Genomic DNA, 16,924 nt, shown 5'->3' with positions numbered 1-16,924 from the left:
AACCGAATTTTATTGTGATTTTGTTTGTTTTTCATCCTGATGTCTAGTTAGGGTTCTGGTCATGAAAGGATACTACATTTCAAAAAATATCCTTTCTGTATGAATGCAGTCTGAGCTGTGAAACGTGCTCACTTGTCTCTGAAGTAAATCTTTTTAAATAATCTTTTAAATATCTATTAGTAGTGTTTCACAGAATACCAATACTAGACAGGTATTGCAATAACCTGTCTTTAAAAACAGTACAATACTCCATTTTATTAGTACGGGTTCTTTAAGAATGACAGTGTTTTAATAAGAGCTATATTTCCAATAACTTTCTATGAGTTGCGTCGATATGCGACAGTGCTCTGCAGGGCTCACTGCTTGCCCCGGGGAGGTAAACTCTGTTTTTGGGCAAGTGTAATGCCTCAAGCTGTTGTCTGTTTGGGCAAGTAAAAAATAACTGTGGTATCTAATGTAACGTTATCTGAATTTTTTTTTTTAAAAACTGTGCACTGTATCACTGAAGCAGGGCTTCTCCAGCTGAGCTACACGAGTCTGTCTTATCATGTCATATACAACTTTCAGAAGCTTTGTAATCCAACCTTGAACTGCGGTGTCTTTTAGGAGACTTTGTAGAATAAATCCATAGTGATAAATTGAACACTTAATGTCTAATGTGATTATTTGTCCATTTTTCCATGTTGAAAATAGTTATCGTTGTTGTTGTTGTGAGCCATGCATGATGCCTTGGGTTGAGTGTCAAATAATCAGAGGCAAGGTTTTCAGTTGAAGTTCTAAGGTACTTTTTCTGACGTTTTGGACTTTTGTCATGTTATGGCTTCAGTTTTTTAGGCAGCTATCGTATCAAATCCATAATGTTGGTATTACGACAACGCTATCTATTAGACAAATGAACTGCATGATCATAAAAGTCCTACACCAGCCTTGAAAGACGGCGCCATTATCTCATCACATTAGCAAAAATACTCATTCGGGTTTAAAAATAAAACTCGTTTCAGGACTCAGCGGGGGAGGAAATATTGTGAAGATGGATATTGTATTTGCAGTGTAAGATATGAGAAGCATATAGGCTGGTGTGGGTAGCAGATGCACAGGCGGGGGTGGAACTAGTCACGGATGTCAGCTGGAGACAACATTAAGTCATAGCTGTTGCATTGAGGATGAAGACATGCTGCTGGAGCACGTTTGTGGAAATGAGCTGCAGAGGGAGAATGTGTGTGTGTGCGTGTGTGTGTGAGAGAGACAGAAAAATGGGGTGGGGGCACAGGCAGAGATGTAGAGACAGGAAAATATCCCTAGTTGGCATGGTTATATAACCGCCAGTCTCATAGTTCCTAATCCAGTTGAAGATACAGAAGAGAGCAGAGGATGGGAGGGCTGCGTTACCCACAGACTTCAACTGACGGATATTGCGATAGCTGCCCGATCGTCCCTCGCAGTGATGATAAATGACTGGCAAGAGCTGGAACTCACAAACTGCCCATCAAACTTTGTCTTTTCTCAAAACACTCATAAAATCCGTGAAGGACAAAGCGAGGCCAGTGTCTGCTATATTGCAACTTACATTTATTGATAAGGGAGCTGCTTTACTGCGAGACAGACATGAGAACATTTTGAAATAGACCAAATAAATGGTGTACATGCTGCATTTAAAAAAAAAATCTATTAAATTCAGCGCTATTATTTCAGTAAGGCCAGCATTCTCGCTCAGAACAACTTGAAAACAACTCAGTGCCTCGGCGGATGTATGAGCACTCGCAAGTTCAGAGAAGGACGTACAATAAATGCGCAGGCTGTTATGACTCACCCAGGTAGACGGATTCATTCATAACTAAAGGCTCATAAACAAGTGCACAACTCACAGCCCTACTATGGGGCTCATAATAACCCTCCACCCACCTATCGACGTCTAATTAAAGTTTAATCGTGCCCAGAAAGCAATCTTTTAATTTATTAAAATTGAAGTTGGGGACCCTGTATGACCCCCTCACCACCCACTCACACACTCAGACGCACGAACACACACACACATACCCTTGATGAAATCATCATTTGCGTCAGAGTGTATGATTATTATTAACTACGAGTGATTCAGGATTTCAGTGTCAGCACGACAAACAGTACTCTCTAATTTTGATCATCATTTTTCAGAATTTTGACCTCTCTATCACAGGGAGACAGGGACGTTTGTCAACAAATGTTTTGCAGTAACAGCTGAAAGGCTATTAATGGCTGTTTAAAGGAATAGTGTGTAAGATTAAAGGGGATTTAATGGAATCTAGCAGTAAGGGATTGCAGATTGCAACCAGCTTAAGCTTCTCCCTGTTAGGATTCCTTCAGTGTTTATTGTTCAGGAGGTTTTTAAAGGGAGCCGAATTAACCACAGAGGTGTCTTTGCCTCCCAAACAAATGGACGAGGTAAATAAAACCAGTAAAAACACTGAATAAAGCAGTTTCACGTTACAAATCAGTGTTTCTCCTACCCTGTTTGATGCATCACAGACCAGCACCTGCTAACATGTGCTCACCTATTTTCTGACACAGACGTTTTTAATGTGAGACAAAAATAAACTCTCTGCTTTTATTTTTCATTTATAAAGCGCTTTTCAAAACAGAGTTACAAAGTGCTTTACATGTCAATAAAAAACAGACAAGACATGAAAACAACAATTTTTAAAAGAACTGATAAAAGAACTTATGTATATAAAAAATGAGGAAATAAAAGACACTCTACATGAACTTAAAAGTCAGGAAATCAGGGAAGGCTCTCCAATAAAAATATGTTTTCAGAAAGGATTTAAAAGAGATCACTGACTCGGCCAACCTGATTCCCTCGGGCAGACCGTTCCAGAGCCTCGGGGCCCTGACAGCAAACACACTGTCCCCTTTAGTTTTCAGTCGGGCCTCTGGAACAGACAAAAGACCTCTGCCGGAGGACCTCATACGTACTAAGATAGATAGATATAGCTGGGAGAGGGACCATGAAGAGCCTTAAAGGGATAGTGCACCCAAAAATGAAAATTCAGCCATTATCTACTCACCCATATGCCGATGTCTCAGGTGAAGTTTTAGAGTTAAGCGCACACATGTGAGCGCAGTGCACAGAGAGGCAGTAAGAGCTACAGGCTACAATGAGGCTAAAAACAGAGTTCAAATGACGTTTTTCCAAACAACTTTTTATGTCGGGAATCAGGACACTTTGATCACTACGGACAAGCAGTATGGAGATATTTGGTTTTAATCTGGGGCACCATAAGCCTCCATTAGGTGGAGCTTTGTTGCTACCCCCTCTCCCCCTGAGATCTCTGCAAGTGATGTGAGGACTCTAAAACTTCACCTGAGCCTCCCTTGGCATATGGGTGAGTAGATAATGGCTGGATTTTCATTTTTGGGTGCTACTATCCCTTTAACTGTAATCAGTTAAATCTTAAAATCTATCTTAAAATAAAGAAGCTAAAACCCAGAGATTTAAACCAGTAAACGCACAAAACAAAGCAGTTTCACATTACAAATCAGTGTTTCTCGTATGCTGTTCGGCTCATCAGTTCCAAATCTGATATTGTGTGCCGACCTTTTTTTACCGGACGATTTTTACCGGACACTGAATTATCTGCAGAGGTCTCTTCCTCTCCAAAACAAACAGGCCAGGTGATTTAAACTGATAAAAAGACAGAGTAGCACTTTCACATGTAAAAAATTAGTGTTTCCAATGCTCCTGTCGCAGATTGGCATACGCAAAATCGCATGTGGTCCAGGAGCTGAATTATCTGCAGAGGTCTCTTCCTCTCAAAACAAAACAACCAGGTGATTTAAACCAGTAAAAAAGCAGTTTCATGTTTAAAAAAAATCAGTATTTTTTTGATCCTCTCATCAAGGAAAGGCCGCCAACCTTGGTGGCCAACATGAAAACACAGATGGGAATGAGACTGAATGAATGAATTGGAGAGCCAGTGTTTGGTTTGTCCATTCTGGGCTACTGTAGTGAAGCTGCAGTGGAAAAAGGGCGATTTCCATATAGGAGGACCTGCTCCTTTATGTAGATATAAACAGCTGATTCTAAAGTAACAAAAACACGATTCTCATTTTCAGGTGATTATATACTAAAGGAAACATACTTCCTATATTATATCCCATTTCTGCCACACTGGGCCTTTAATTAAAGCCATGCAGCGAATGCACTCTCTGGCCATATGGAGGAGGTCCGGTTCCTCAGATGTGAAGCATGGGAAATTAGCATGCGTTTGTAAGCAGAATGCGGGTGGTGGGCTGGATCACAGGGAGGCTTATAAGCCTTGAAGAGCCACAGAGTGCTCATAAAGAGGCCAAATTAGCATGCAGGGCTCAAAAAGCCTTTGTTTCTGTCTCCATCTCCCACTGTTTACCAGTTTCATTTACCAATACAGATTATGTTTGTTATAGACAGTGTGTTGCAGGGGGAACATTTCTGTTATTTATTCACACTTTTACGAGAGCTTGTGTGGTGCAATCACAGCTATAAAATAAGTCCTTCACTTTCATTTTCTCATACTTATATACGCATTTACTTTTACTATTATTTGTCCTGGTCTCTTATCTTTTTTTCCCCTACTGACCTCCCTCTAATATTCGCTCTCCTCTCGCTTTTCTTCAAGGTCTCCATTACACTCTTTTGCCTCGCCAAAGCATAAAGTTTCTCACTGCTTGTTTTGTCATCTTGTTTTGTCTTCCTAACATCTGAGAGCTAAGACGCGCGTCTCTGTCTGCCTCGGCCCCCCCGGGAGATAATTACTGTGGGATATCCTCCTACCCCTCGATCACTCCCTCATTTTTCTTCTTCTCTGCCTGCTGCTTTGCACGTCTTGTTAGTGAGAGAATGCGACAAGCTTTGTCTTCTGTAGGAGATGATTCGGAGAAGTTGTTGTGTTGCAACTTTGAGAAACCTCCCTCTCAGGCTTTCATGTAGGTGTCAGGTATCTAACAAGTCAGATTTTCCCGTTCCCGTTGATCAATTAAGTGGTTTCATACATGCTGGTCGCTGGTCGGCTTTTTTTGCTGGGAGCGCAGAGCTCACTGTTGAGGCTGTTGCTGATTGGAGGCTGATGTAGCCACGGGTGAGCAGGGTGATAATGCTTGTGTGGAGTGTTTAGCGATGAAGTGCGTGGGGGCTGAGCATCTACAATGAAGAGCTCCCTTCCATTATTTATAACACTTCTCAATATGACCTAGTTTACTGCACAGCAGTAACCACTGTTCTCTCTCTCTCTGTCTCTCTCATTGCTTCCCATCTATCAAACTAATTTATCTATGCATCTCACAAACAGACACATCTGTCCGCAGCTGCACGCACACTCAACAAACACACACACAGCGGCCTCTGAACTGTTCTTACTGTGTCTTTCAATCAGCTGCTAATTTTACTGCTTCTTATTTATGTCCCAGAAAAAAAATAATGTGTCGCAGTAAAACCTTCGCTGAAGGCCCTGAGGGACGGCTGAGAGAGAGTTGGAGTGGAAGGTCAGGGAGAGCTTCAGATTTTGTTGGGGTGACAAATGATAATGGCCATTTTGTAAGTAGTCTCTCCCTTCCGCCGCTGCCCCCCATGTCTTGATCTTTTTATGTCTTGAACAAAAGTCAGAAGGAGATGTTGTGTTGAAGTAAAAACTTAGGGCTGCAACTAATCTGCAGATTATGTTTTTATTGCTCAAAGCTGCAGTTGGTAAAAATAACTTTTCATATTTGCTGTAACTGTCACTATATTCACTCAGCACAAAATGAGACCAAGCAGCAACCTCCAGGGCTGAAAAATGAAGCCAACACAGACATGCCAAAAACTGCAGTTCCTCAAATGGTCACTTGAGGCTGGCTCCAGTCAAACCCTATAGACACCCATGTTAAAAGAGCCAACTATACAGCAGATATAAACATGTTTACAGCCTGGTACAGGGGGTGAATTTTTTAACAGCACATCCGTTTAAACTTTATGAAAGCTTAGAGTTATGCATACATAAGGGCAGGGCCGACAGTGACAGGTTGTCTACAAGGTGTCACCACAGTTTATGAGTCAGATCCACCCCTCGCTCCTCCACTGCTCCACCCTCTCTTCCAAATATAGTCACTTCTGGCTCCAAAAAGACCAAGATGACGTCAACTAAAATGCCGAACTCGAGGCTTCAAAATGGCAGTCCACAAACCAATGGGTATGCCATGGTAGCTATGTCCATTATCTTTACAGTTTATGAATGAGACTGAATGAATGAATTGCCTTGTAGTGATTTTAATGGCCTTACAGCATGTGCACACACACACACACACACACACACACACGACGCCTAATTACACTCCACTTACACATCACATACTTACATTGCCTCTCCCTGCACTGTATTCATTATTTATTTTCCTTCCAACCAATTAGAACTGAGGAGTCTCTAATGCAGCTGTCAATCATGTCAATCACTCCTAGGACTTGCATATTTCTCACCTCAGATGTTTTCAGAAACATATTTAGTGTACTGTTTAGCTGTAAAATGAGACAGCTGGTCCGGCTGGTGGGTGGTGCTTGGTTCTTCTGTCGACCATTTTCAACATGGCTGCTGGGTCACAAACTTTTTTGCAGCTAAATAGTACACTAAAATATGTTTCTGAAACCATTTGAGGCAGTGCTGTAACAGAATCTTGATTTGTATTTGACGTGCAGTGATTGACAGCTGTGTTAGAGACTCTTCGGCTCTGATTGGTTGTTTTTGGTGCGCTGTAGTCAATTCTAGCGAATGCCATTAGAGACAGTAGGAAGAGGAGGAGGGATATTCATTTTTTCACAGATTATCTGTCTCATTCTTCCAGGATATAGTGACAGTTTAAGCAAATATGACTCAGAGTTATTCACATAAAAATTACAAGCTGTAACTTTAATTGTTTAGTCTATAAAATGCCAGGAAATAAATAAAAATAAAAGTGCCCATTTACAGAACCTGAGATGACATCTTAAGCTTGTATTTAAGACACTGGTAACAGCCAGTGTTGCTGCGCTTAAGCAACTAATTGATTATCAAAGTTGTTGGTGTATATACACATTATAAAATCGCATATATGTGTCAACAGTAATGACAGGTAATGGACCGACATGCCCTCTGGAGGTAAGGAGAGAGAAAAAAAGGGAAAGAGAAGGAAATCAGAGCATTAGCATGTGTTTGTAGTTTGATTTTAAATGTCCCCTCTGGAGGAAATTAAGGACGGACAGAACAGAGACTTGTTTGATGGTGATTGACTTTCAGAGTGAGACGGAGAAAAAGGATAAACAGAGGAGAGGGACAGAAAAGTGAGAAAGAGAGTTTTTCAGTTTAAGTAATGTCTAGACAATCCCCGACCTGAATCTCTCCCAGAATAATAATGAGCTCCCCGGGAGTTCCATGGCAGGCCTGGGATTCTCACTGAGGCCAAATCTCTCAGACACACCAGTGGCTCAGCAACCCCCCCCCTTCCCAAATATCCTCCGCGTCTTTATCCAAAGTCAAAGGACGGCTGTCGGCAACAGCGGGGCTCCTTAATGCAGAGCTGATGGAGCCAGTAACTGATTTGGATTCAGAATGCGTTCAACCCAGTTCTGTTGGCAGCCCAGTTTCATATCCATTACATCGTGCTCTCTTACTTTGCGTTTCATTTTACATTTCCTACACCTGCACCCCAGCCTTCCAAAGCTCCCGACACTCAAAGACACCTCACTGATGCATCATCTGGGACATTTGTTGTTGTCTTTTGTTGTGTTTGACACTGTGTGGCAACAGGCTTTAAACTTTAGATGTCACTACAACTGTTAGCTACTCTTCTCTGCATCTTGTTCCACCTGTTCGCCTTTTCTTCTTCATGTTCATGCATTAACTGAAAATTTGCATTTCAGTGCAGTCAGCACATCTGTGTATTACATCACCCAGCGGTGGAAGAAGTAGTCAGATCTTTACTTAAAGGAGCTCTGCAGCAAAGCACCATTTGCTATGTAAAGACATAGTGAGGTAATGGCATCCTGAGCAGAGAATGAGGCCTCACTCCCTGTGTGTGTGTTTTAATCCGAGCTTTTCTGTTATTTGTTGTGGTGGATGGTCTGGCTGCACGTGCAAAGTGGATATGAGTCACTGTGAGCATACCCCACTGTCTAGCTAATTGCCGCTTCTCTGCACTGCGATTATTCGACGCCATCCCGACCCATGATGGTGGAATGCCATCGTCACATACATGTACTGTAATGGTCACCCTCCAGTTCTTCCCACCTGTAATACCCCTGGCTCTGTCCGCACTGTTACCATTGTTAGCACTGTTGGCACTGTTGGTACTGTGAGCTGCTGGCTGCCAGCTGAGCCACCTTCATGTTGAGAGCTGTGTGCAGACAAACCCGGAGCATACTCTGAATCATAGATATGCGCTGAAGGTTGCAGCTCCTTCAAGTAAAAGCAGCAATGCCACAGTGTTAAAACACTGCGTTACTACTAGAATTAAAAGTCCTGCATTCAAAATATTACTAATGTATAAGCATCAAAACATACTTAAAGGTCCAGTGTGCAGGATTTAGGGGCATCTATTGGCAGAAATGGTATATAATGTTTTTTTTTTATTTAAATTTTTTTCCAATAGTTAATAATCACCTGAAAAAACAATTAGTGTTTTTGTTACCTTAGAATGAGTCATTTATATCTATATACAAAGCGGGTCCTCTCCCATAGAGTCCGCCATGTTGTTTCTACAGTAGCCCTGAAGGGACAAACCAAACACTGGCTCTAGATAGCGCCATCTGTGTTCTTGCATTGGCCACCGTAGGTCTCCTACACGCTTGGCACACGGGGGGAGTTTCAGTTCTGCAACCTCACTGCCAGATGCCACTGAATCCTACACACTATACTTTTAAAATAAAAAATAAAAGTACTAGTTATGCAGAGTATAGTGTATTTATATACATTACTTAAATATGTAGCTGATAAAGATGGCGCTTATTTTTTACTATATGGAGCGACGCCAGCGAGCTAGTTCAGGCAGTCAACTTGAGCTGCGCTGATTCATACACATACGTCATACATCACTCCCTATATGTCATCTACAAACACTCCCTCCAAATTTGGCGGCCTGTTGAAGCTGCAAAATCTTCCCAGCTCTCCCTTTGCATTTTCTATGCCACTGCTGCCCTGCATCAGTACTGCTGCTCACTCTTTCAGCCCTACCTCCACCCCAGCATGCACCTGCAGGCTCCGGCTAGGGGGGAAAGATTTAATCATCACTTCCCCATATCTCATGTAAACATATCGGCGAGAAGTGATGAGGCCGGAGTCTAGACGCCAAACTCTAACTATGTTCTGCTGTTGAGATGAACATTTAAACGTGAGTTGTCTGACTGAAATATATATATTGCCAGAGAGCTAGTGAATTTCACCAAGGGATCAATAAAGTCTGTCTTGAAATCTTCATCTGTTATAATTCATTTGTTGACCATATTTTGTATTATTTATATCAATCTGCAAAATAACCGAAGATGTGAAATAAATGGAGAGGAGTAAAAGTACAGTCATTTCTTCTGAACTGTGGTGGAATAAGTATTTTTATTAGTAGCAGTAAGTAGAATAAAATGGAAATACCTAAGTAAACTACCTTAAAATTGTACATAAGTACTGCATGAGTACTGTATTTAGTTACTTTCAACCACAAACATCACCTGTGAGCATGTGTGTGCTAGTTGAGCACGAAATGCAAATAAAACGGGGGTCACGTCATCAAGTAGTTGCCCCATGGCGTCAATTTTTTCCTTGTTTAAAGGGTAACTACGCCCATTTTTAAAACTAAACATGTTATATCTATGGTCAAAGACAGTCCAAAAATATTAGTTAACATGTACAACTTTCTCCCATATTCAAAAACTAGAGCACTAAGACTCGAATTTATTACGTTTGGAACTGCTCCATAGTCGATGAATTGGAAAAGATGTTATATTGATTGAACTTTCCTAGGCCATGTAAATAACATATTATAATTCTTACTTTAGGTGTTGTTCCCCTTTTACATCTATGCCTGTGAAATCGCATGGGTCTATTTTAAACTGGTAGAAGTTGCTGTAAATTCAGCTGGCAGTCTTTGATGAAAAAAATACATAACATAATATAAATTGCTGTGTGCTGAAACGGCTAAAACATTTATATTCTGTCCCCGCTTCATGGTGTTTGCTCACTGGGTCTCAGGTGGACCTCTGTGTTTATTTATCTTCAGCTCCCTAATGGTGATGAGTGAGCAGCCTCACGTGCTCAGTTTCCCTAACAAGTCCTTTGCCATTCTCCTTCACATCACCACAGAATATAAATAAGCGTCCTTGTAAACGGTTTACTATCACTAAACACAGCCTGTTAGCCCTGAAATGTGGCACGTCTTTTTTTTAATTTTCCTTGTTTTGCTACGGTAACAACTTTGGTTGATTATGTATTCCTGGCAGAGGAAGCGACAGCACAAACCTGTTGGTGTGCATTTTAATGTGCGGCGGCATGTGTGTCGCATTGAGTGTGTGTGCGCGCATGTGGTCGTTGTGTATTTCGGTGCTTTTCTTTCCCTCGGTGGTTTTGTGGTTCATGTGTGCCCATTACGGAGATCACATTAATCACGGGAGACTCCGACCCCGTCTCTTCACCTCATATTTCCACTCAGTCATCCACAAACAAGGCACTCTGTCAAAGACTTCAAAGTCACTTACATTCCACCCCTATCATTCCCAAGCCACAGCCAGGGTGCTTTCTACACTGCTCCTAGCCTTTTCATAGACAGTAACAGAGTGTCGTCCTTGTGGATGATTTTGGAGGGGATTCTACGGTGTGTCAGCAAAGCAAAGTGCCTGATTGTGAAGGGTAGTGCACTTGTGTGTATGTGTGTGTGCTCGGACCGATTCTGGCTCCAAACAGATGAAGAAGGGACAAAGCCTGCCGGAGTGTAATGTATCACTGTCTGCCCCCTACCCGCTCTAACACATATGTTCACGCACAAACACACGCAGCCAGACAGACTCGACGTGACCCCGAGTGCCCCAACAGAGAGAGAGACGTCTGCTGTTTGACAGTGTGTCAGCGGGCCCAGATAAAGTTCGCCGCCAGCTCTCCACAGAGCTTGTCCTCCCTCCTGCTGACCAGCTAGACGTTTCCACTCAGCCGACCATGTGACCTCACCTTCCCTGAGTCCTTTACACAGCCTGCTACGCACTGCTGTGTCTTATATATGAGCAGTCACACACACTGTGACTCATTTAGCCAAACTGTGGTGTGCCATGCGAGCAAAGACAGACACACCTACTCTTATACAGCATTTTGATGGAGCGTTTAAAGCTGCACTCATCAATTTTTGTACATGAACAATTCGTCAAATGACGTGATTTGGAAGGCGTTGCTTGTAGTGACGAACGCAACGAGAATTATCACCTGACTCTGCAGTTTCCTTTAACTGTACTGAGCTTTTAAGCATCTTTCAAATCATTAGGCTTTTTTGGACAAGAAGAAGAAATTTTTCATAGTTTTAAGACCATGTGGAAATTTAATTTGAAAGGATAGACACAGGAAGTGGCCACGCTCAGCTGTTTATTTCCAGGGCTGGTACCTGCGGTTATTCCACAGGCTAGTTAATAACATGTCGGGCAGGAAATCCAAAGTGTGGGATCATTTTGAGAAGGTGAAGGATGAACCCAAGGTGATATGTAAACTCATCTTCATTGGTCGACTACAAACATGACGTACCATCTGAAACATGGAAGTAGCTACATGGCCATTAGCCCACAGCGTCATTAACAGGCGGCTCGCTCAGTGTGTGACGTGCACTTGTAGATAAAATATAGGCCTATATTAATGAAGGTTCATTAGTACGGTTTTGTATTTCTCTGTAATGTAGCACAGTGTTAACAATGTTACTGATACTATTCTTTCTCACACCTTCGACTCAAACCATTGTGTTGCCCCGCCCAAAATATATCATTTAATAATTAAATTAATATCGTAAACATGCGGGCGACTAGTCGACTAATGGCCTTAAATGACGACTATTGGTTGACTAGGAAAATTCTTAGTCAGGGGCAGCCCTAGTAATATGTCAATGATTTGTTTACAGTCTGCCCCCAACTGGCCAAAAACTGTCCAGGGGTGTCAAACACCAACCCGCCCCATCACATTGAAGCACTTGTAAGGCTAAGAGGTGCAGGTTTTAGAAGCAAGTTAAACAGTGAGCAGCCTATTTCAGGTAAAATGCTACTTTGGAGACCAGAATACAGCTCTCTGGAAAAACAATCAATACTCACTGTGGTCAGATTTAAAGATATTGGACATTGTGCAAAAATACTGTCAATCTGCAGCTCCAGTGCAAAAGAATCTGAGTCGGACTTCTATCTTTAAACAATATTGATGAAACCCCATTGCCAAGGCACTGCCAAAATGTTTGATATGTAACTGTTTTGTGAGGCAGGGGATAACTTTACCTGCTCCCTCAGTAGCTTCCACTTCAGTTTGGTGTGGTGATGCCAGCGTTACTACACAGGAGTGCATATGTATAGAAACATGCACATGTAAATAACAGAGAGAAATTTGGAGGTATTGTTATAGGTTACTAGTCCATACCCACTGGTAGCTTTGTCACCTTCTACCTATGCCAATCCTCAATGCCTATGTGCAGTTTCACATAGATTGACCACATCAGTGAGTAGAAAAACGTGGGACAGACAGAATGACTGACTGACAGTTTCCGTGATTATGTACAGCATACCATACCATGACTTAGGCATACCAAAAATTAGAAAGAAAACCCCCAACATTGGTCCACAGGGGGAGCCACAGCGATCAGTCGCATTGTAGCCATTTTTAAGCATTTTTCTGTTGTAATAGCGCCACCCAGTTGCCAATTACAGTTAAATTTCTCCAGTCACCTTGAGGTGTCCTGTTCTACATATCTACCAAGTTTAGTAAAAATTGATATGGCGGTTAAGCCTAGATAAGAAATTAGCTCTCTAGCGCCCCCATTTTGTTTGATGGGGTCAATAATGGAGGGGTCCCCTCAGATTATGTGTGGTCTACAAAGTTGCGTGGTGATGGGTGAAACCCTTGAGATGTTATACACCTTTATGTGATGAGCCACGCCCTCCGCAATATTCATTGCCTTATAGAAGCTCAGTTTTAGTAAGTTTTCCAACTTTTGCCAAGAGGGAACTTTAGATATTGGTCCCTAGATTATGTTCACCCAGTTTTATGCAGATCGCTCAAACTTCCTAGGAAGAGATCGATTTTAAGTGTTTTTCAAAAAATTCAAAATGGCGGAAAATATATACAACCAGAAGTTATGGGTTCTTGAGGCAGATTTGCTCCTCATGAGGAGAGGCATCTCTGTGCAAAGTTTCATGTCTCTATGACATACGGGGCATGAGATATGCCCATTAAAAGTTTGCAATTTCAATCGGTTGCTATAGCGCCCCCCTTTGGTCAGTTGATGTAATATTGCTTCATTCGCATCCTCCCATGACCCTCTACCACTGTGCCAAATTTCACATGGATTGACCAAGTCAGTGAGGAGAAAAATGTGGAACAGACACACAGACATTATATAGTAAGATTATGCAGTGGTTTTACTGGTCCAGCCCACTTGAGATCAAACTGATAAACTAAAATGAGTTTGACACCCGTGATGCAGATAGATACGTTTAATTGACCCAGGTTTTGAGATACAGTTCTCTTTGAGATTTCTGCCTCCAGTCCAGTACAATGGAATGTATTGAAAATTGACATAAGAAAAAACTCAACAGCAACAATTCCTTTCAAAGGCAGTGTCACTCTTACTTAGGATAATCCACAGACCTCACTGTGAACAGTTTTCATTGCTTCTACTTCCTCAAAAGAAAGTAGCCGCTGAAAATCACCCACAGCTTTAAGAGCGTGTTTTTCTGGAAAGACACTGCTGTGGAAATTTTTTCTTTGCTTTAAACATCACAAGCAAAACTCTTTTCACCTCCACTGTGGAGGCAGAGAACTCAGAGGATATTTCAAAACCTGGGTAAATAAAATCAAAACTAACAGGTTAATGAGAAAATACGTTTGGGGTTTTTTGTAATCTGGGTGACCAAACCCTTTAACACAAAACTTCTCAGCCTTGCCTTCAATCTTCAGCTCTCTTAAAGGCTTTCCCACTCCATCCCTTCTCACTTGCACACACACACAAACACGTAAACACTCACCTCCAGCAGGAAGCAGAATTGGGCTGTCAGTCAACTGGACAACCTTAAAAGGTCACAGAACCCTGCAGGAGATATAATGAATGAAATACAGCACCGAAACCCAAACACACATACACACAGTACAAAGACATAACAACATCCAGCGAGCCAGCTGTTCCACATCAGCAGCATCTATTTTTGACACACACGACTTCCCCGCCCTTCAAACTGACTGATGCTAGTTTTTTAATTTGGCCTCTCGCAGCCGGGAAGCGTTCAGACGAGGAGGAGAGGAGAGATGAGGGGTAAAGTTTATCAGCTCACCTGCTTTATTAAGTATAGATTTCATTTGGGAGAAGTATAGACACATTTTTCTGCCTAGTTAAAAACATCAGCACCACCATTATCTTCATTTAAATTAGCCACACTAATTCATTTTAGATTTGTTAGGGGTTAGACAGTCAAGTCAAGAGCATTGTTTCCTGTCCTAAACTGTCACGGCAATAATCTGGCACCCGCTCAGTCCCGACAGTGTATCCAATATCTGGCACGTTCCATTTTTCCTGTCAGTCCTCTCCACCTCCTGTGTGTCCCCTTGACTTTCTCCTTGACTCGCTGCTTTGATAATGAAGCTGAGAGATAGCAATCTTCCATTGTTCAACATTATTCTAATAAGACTATCGTTACTTAGATTCCAAGGGTGCGTGCGTGTGCGAGGGAGACAGAGAGAATACAATATGTTTACTGACCTTGGCATTGTACACATGCTTGTGATGAGAGCCAATATTGGCAGAGTGAGACGAACACAGCTTTCTTTTTTTTCCTCCCGATATTAGACTTTATTAAAATCATCCATCTGTTTCGTTTCCGGCTGTGTCTACATGTGATCTTCACTTTATGTGGATACCAAAATTGATTTTGTGTGCATGCATGTAATCATTTGTATTGTAGGCGTTCCTTAAAGGAATACTTCACCCCCAAAATGATTATTTGTATATCAGCTACTCACCCTGTGTTTCCTTGAACTGGGAAAGAAAACTTTGTTTTTCTCACATGCCTCCACAGTGAAGGAAGATTCCAAAAGAAGAGGAAATTCTTGATGTACTAAAGTAAAAGGGGGTTGTATTTAACAACAGCAAAACTACATTAAAACATCCTTTTTGGGGCATCAGTGGCTTAGTGGTTAGAGCAGGCGCCAAAGGTACAGAGGCTTCGTCCTTGCTGCTGCAGCATGGGTGCTTTGCTGCGTGTCACTCCCCCCCTCTTTCCCCCCTACACACACTTTGTTGTCCTATCCATTAAAGGCAAAAACGCCCCAAAAATAATCTTTAAAAACAAATCTTTTCACAAATTCTTACACAGCTTGTGCAGTATAATCCAAACCCCCATCCCAATACATCCCTTGCCCCTGACCCTGCATTTTGTGTGTTCACAACAAGGGGTAGGGTATCCTCTTTTTCTTTTTGAGATAGAGGGGCAGGGCGAAGTGTCTAGGCTACATGCCACTCTAAATGGATGTTTGTAAGACTCCGAACAAAGTGTTATGAGAAATCATGGCCAAGATATCCTACACTTTTAATCTATCTCTATGTCACATTCCAAGTTCTTTTTTATTTGATGACTTTTTAGTTTACTGATAGCGTGAAACAGAAGTTGTGAACAAATCACGAGCGCCCATGCTTTTCTATCTCCATCATATTAATGATAAATGTTATCATAATAACACCATTATTTCCATGGTTGCGTCTGTTTATGTAAATGCAATCAACGACTGCTGATGACAAATCAGGGTTTTGAAAAGTTGTCTCATTTCATAGGGTGAGATTATTACCACTACCCCCTGTAACTCTGTTTTTTTACTTATCTTGTCGTATGCTCAGTAATTCCTAGACATACATTATCGTGAAATCCTTTGTATTTGAAACACCTGTGCATAAACAGTCTCACACACAGATGAGTAACACACCTGGGCAAGCATATGTATTTAAACTCTGCTCGTGCATTCACTTGAAATGCCGCCTCTCAGCTTGTTCATTGGCCAGGAGTTCTGCTGTCTCTCACATATTCTTAACGCTGTCTGGACAATAAATGGGGGGGCGGAATTTCAATTAAATGCACCAGCGGAGTTCAAAACACACGTGTGTATCTATGTCCTCAAGTCTCTGTCTTTTTTTTTTTTGCTTTCAGGAGATGTTCACGCCAGAATGCAAGTTCAAGGAGTCTGTTTTTGAGAACTACTATGTGATCTACTCGTCCACTGTGTACCGGCAACAGGAGTCGGGTCGGGCCTGGTTCCTCGGACTCACCAAGGAGGGACAAGTCATGAAGGGCAACCGGGTCAAGAAGACTAAGCCCTCGTCGCACTTTGTGCCCAGGCCCATTGAAGGTATGAGAAAGCTTGTTTCATGGAACAACTTTTAATTGATTCTTTTGTGTGGTGATGCATATACTTCCTAATTATTATAAATTGGCTATACTGTGCTGGTAATTACTTTAGAAAGCATTCTAAAAAAAAAGTTCAGATTTCCTACCACTTACATGACAATGTGGTATGAAAACTAATTATTTACTTATGGTCTTTAATCAAGCACTGTTAAAATTTTTGTAGTGCCTGTGGTGATTAAACTACTGTGCATCCTAAGGCACATAATACTTTAAATTTGTCAAATGTAAAGCTTTAGATTCTTAAATCTTGTTCTCATCAAACCAAACCTGAAAAACAATCAAGAAAAAAAAAGGGGGGGG

At 41.7% G+C, this 16,924-nt stretch overlaps 1 protein-coding gene across 3 annotated transcripts in view; it reads left to right on the top strand.

The window, feature by feature from the left end:
- Positions 1 to 16,924, top strand: part of fgf12a (fibroblast growth factor 12a) — a 42,870-nt gene that overhangs the window by 21,661 nt on the left and 4,285 nt on the right. For all 3 annotated transcript variants that reach the window (XM_049598043.1, XM_049598041.1, XM_049598042.1), the window contains one exon: positions 16,367 to 16,565. In XM_049598043.1, coding sequence (XP_049454000.1) covers positions 16,367 to 16,565 — 199 coding nt within the window. The remainder of the gene's footprint in view (positions 1 to 16,366; positions 16,566 to 16,924) is intronic.

This window comes from Epinephelus fuscoguttatus, linkage group LG15 (assembly GCF_011397635.1).
Source record: "Epinephelus fuscoguttatus linkage group LG15, E.fuscoguttatus.final_Chr_v1".
Classification (NCBI taxonomy): Eukaryota; Metazoa; Chordata; class Actinopteri; order Perciformes; family Serranidae; genus Epinephelus; species Epinephelus fuscoguttatus.
The sequence above is the reverse complement of the archived record's forward strand: the minus strand, read 5'-3'. Positions and strand labels throughout refer to the sequence as shown.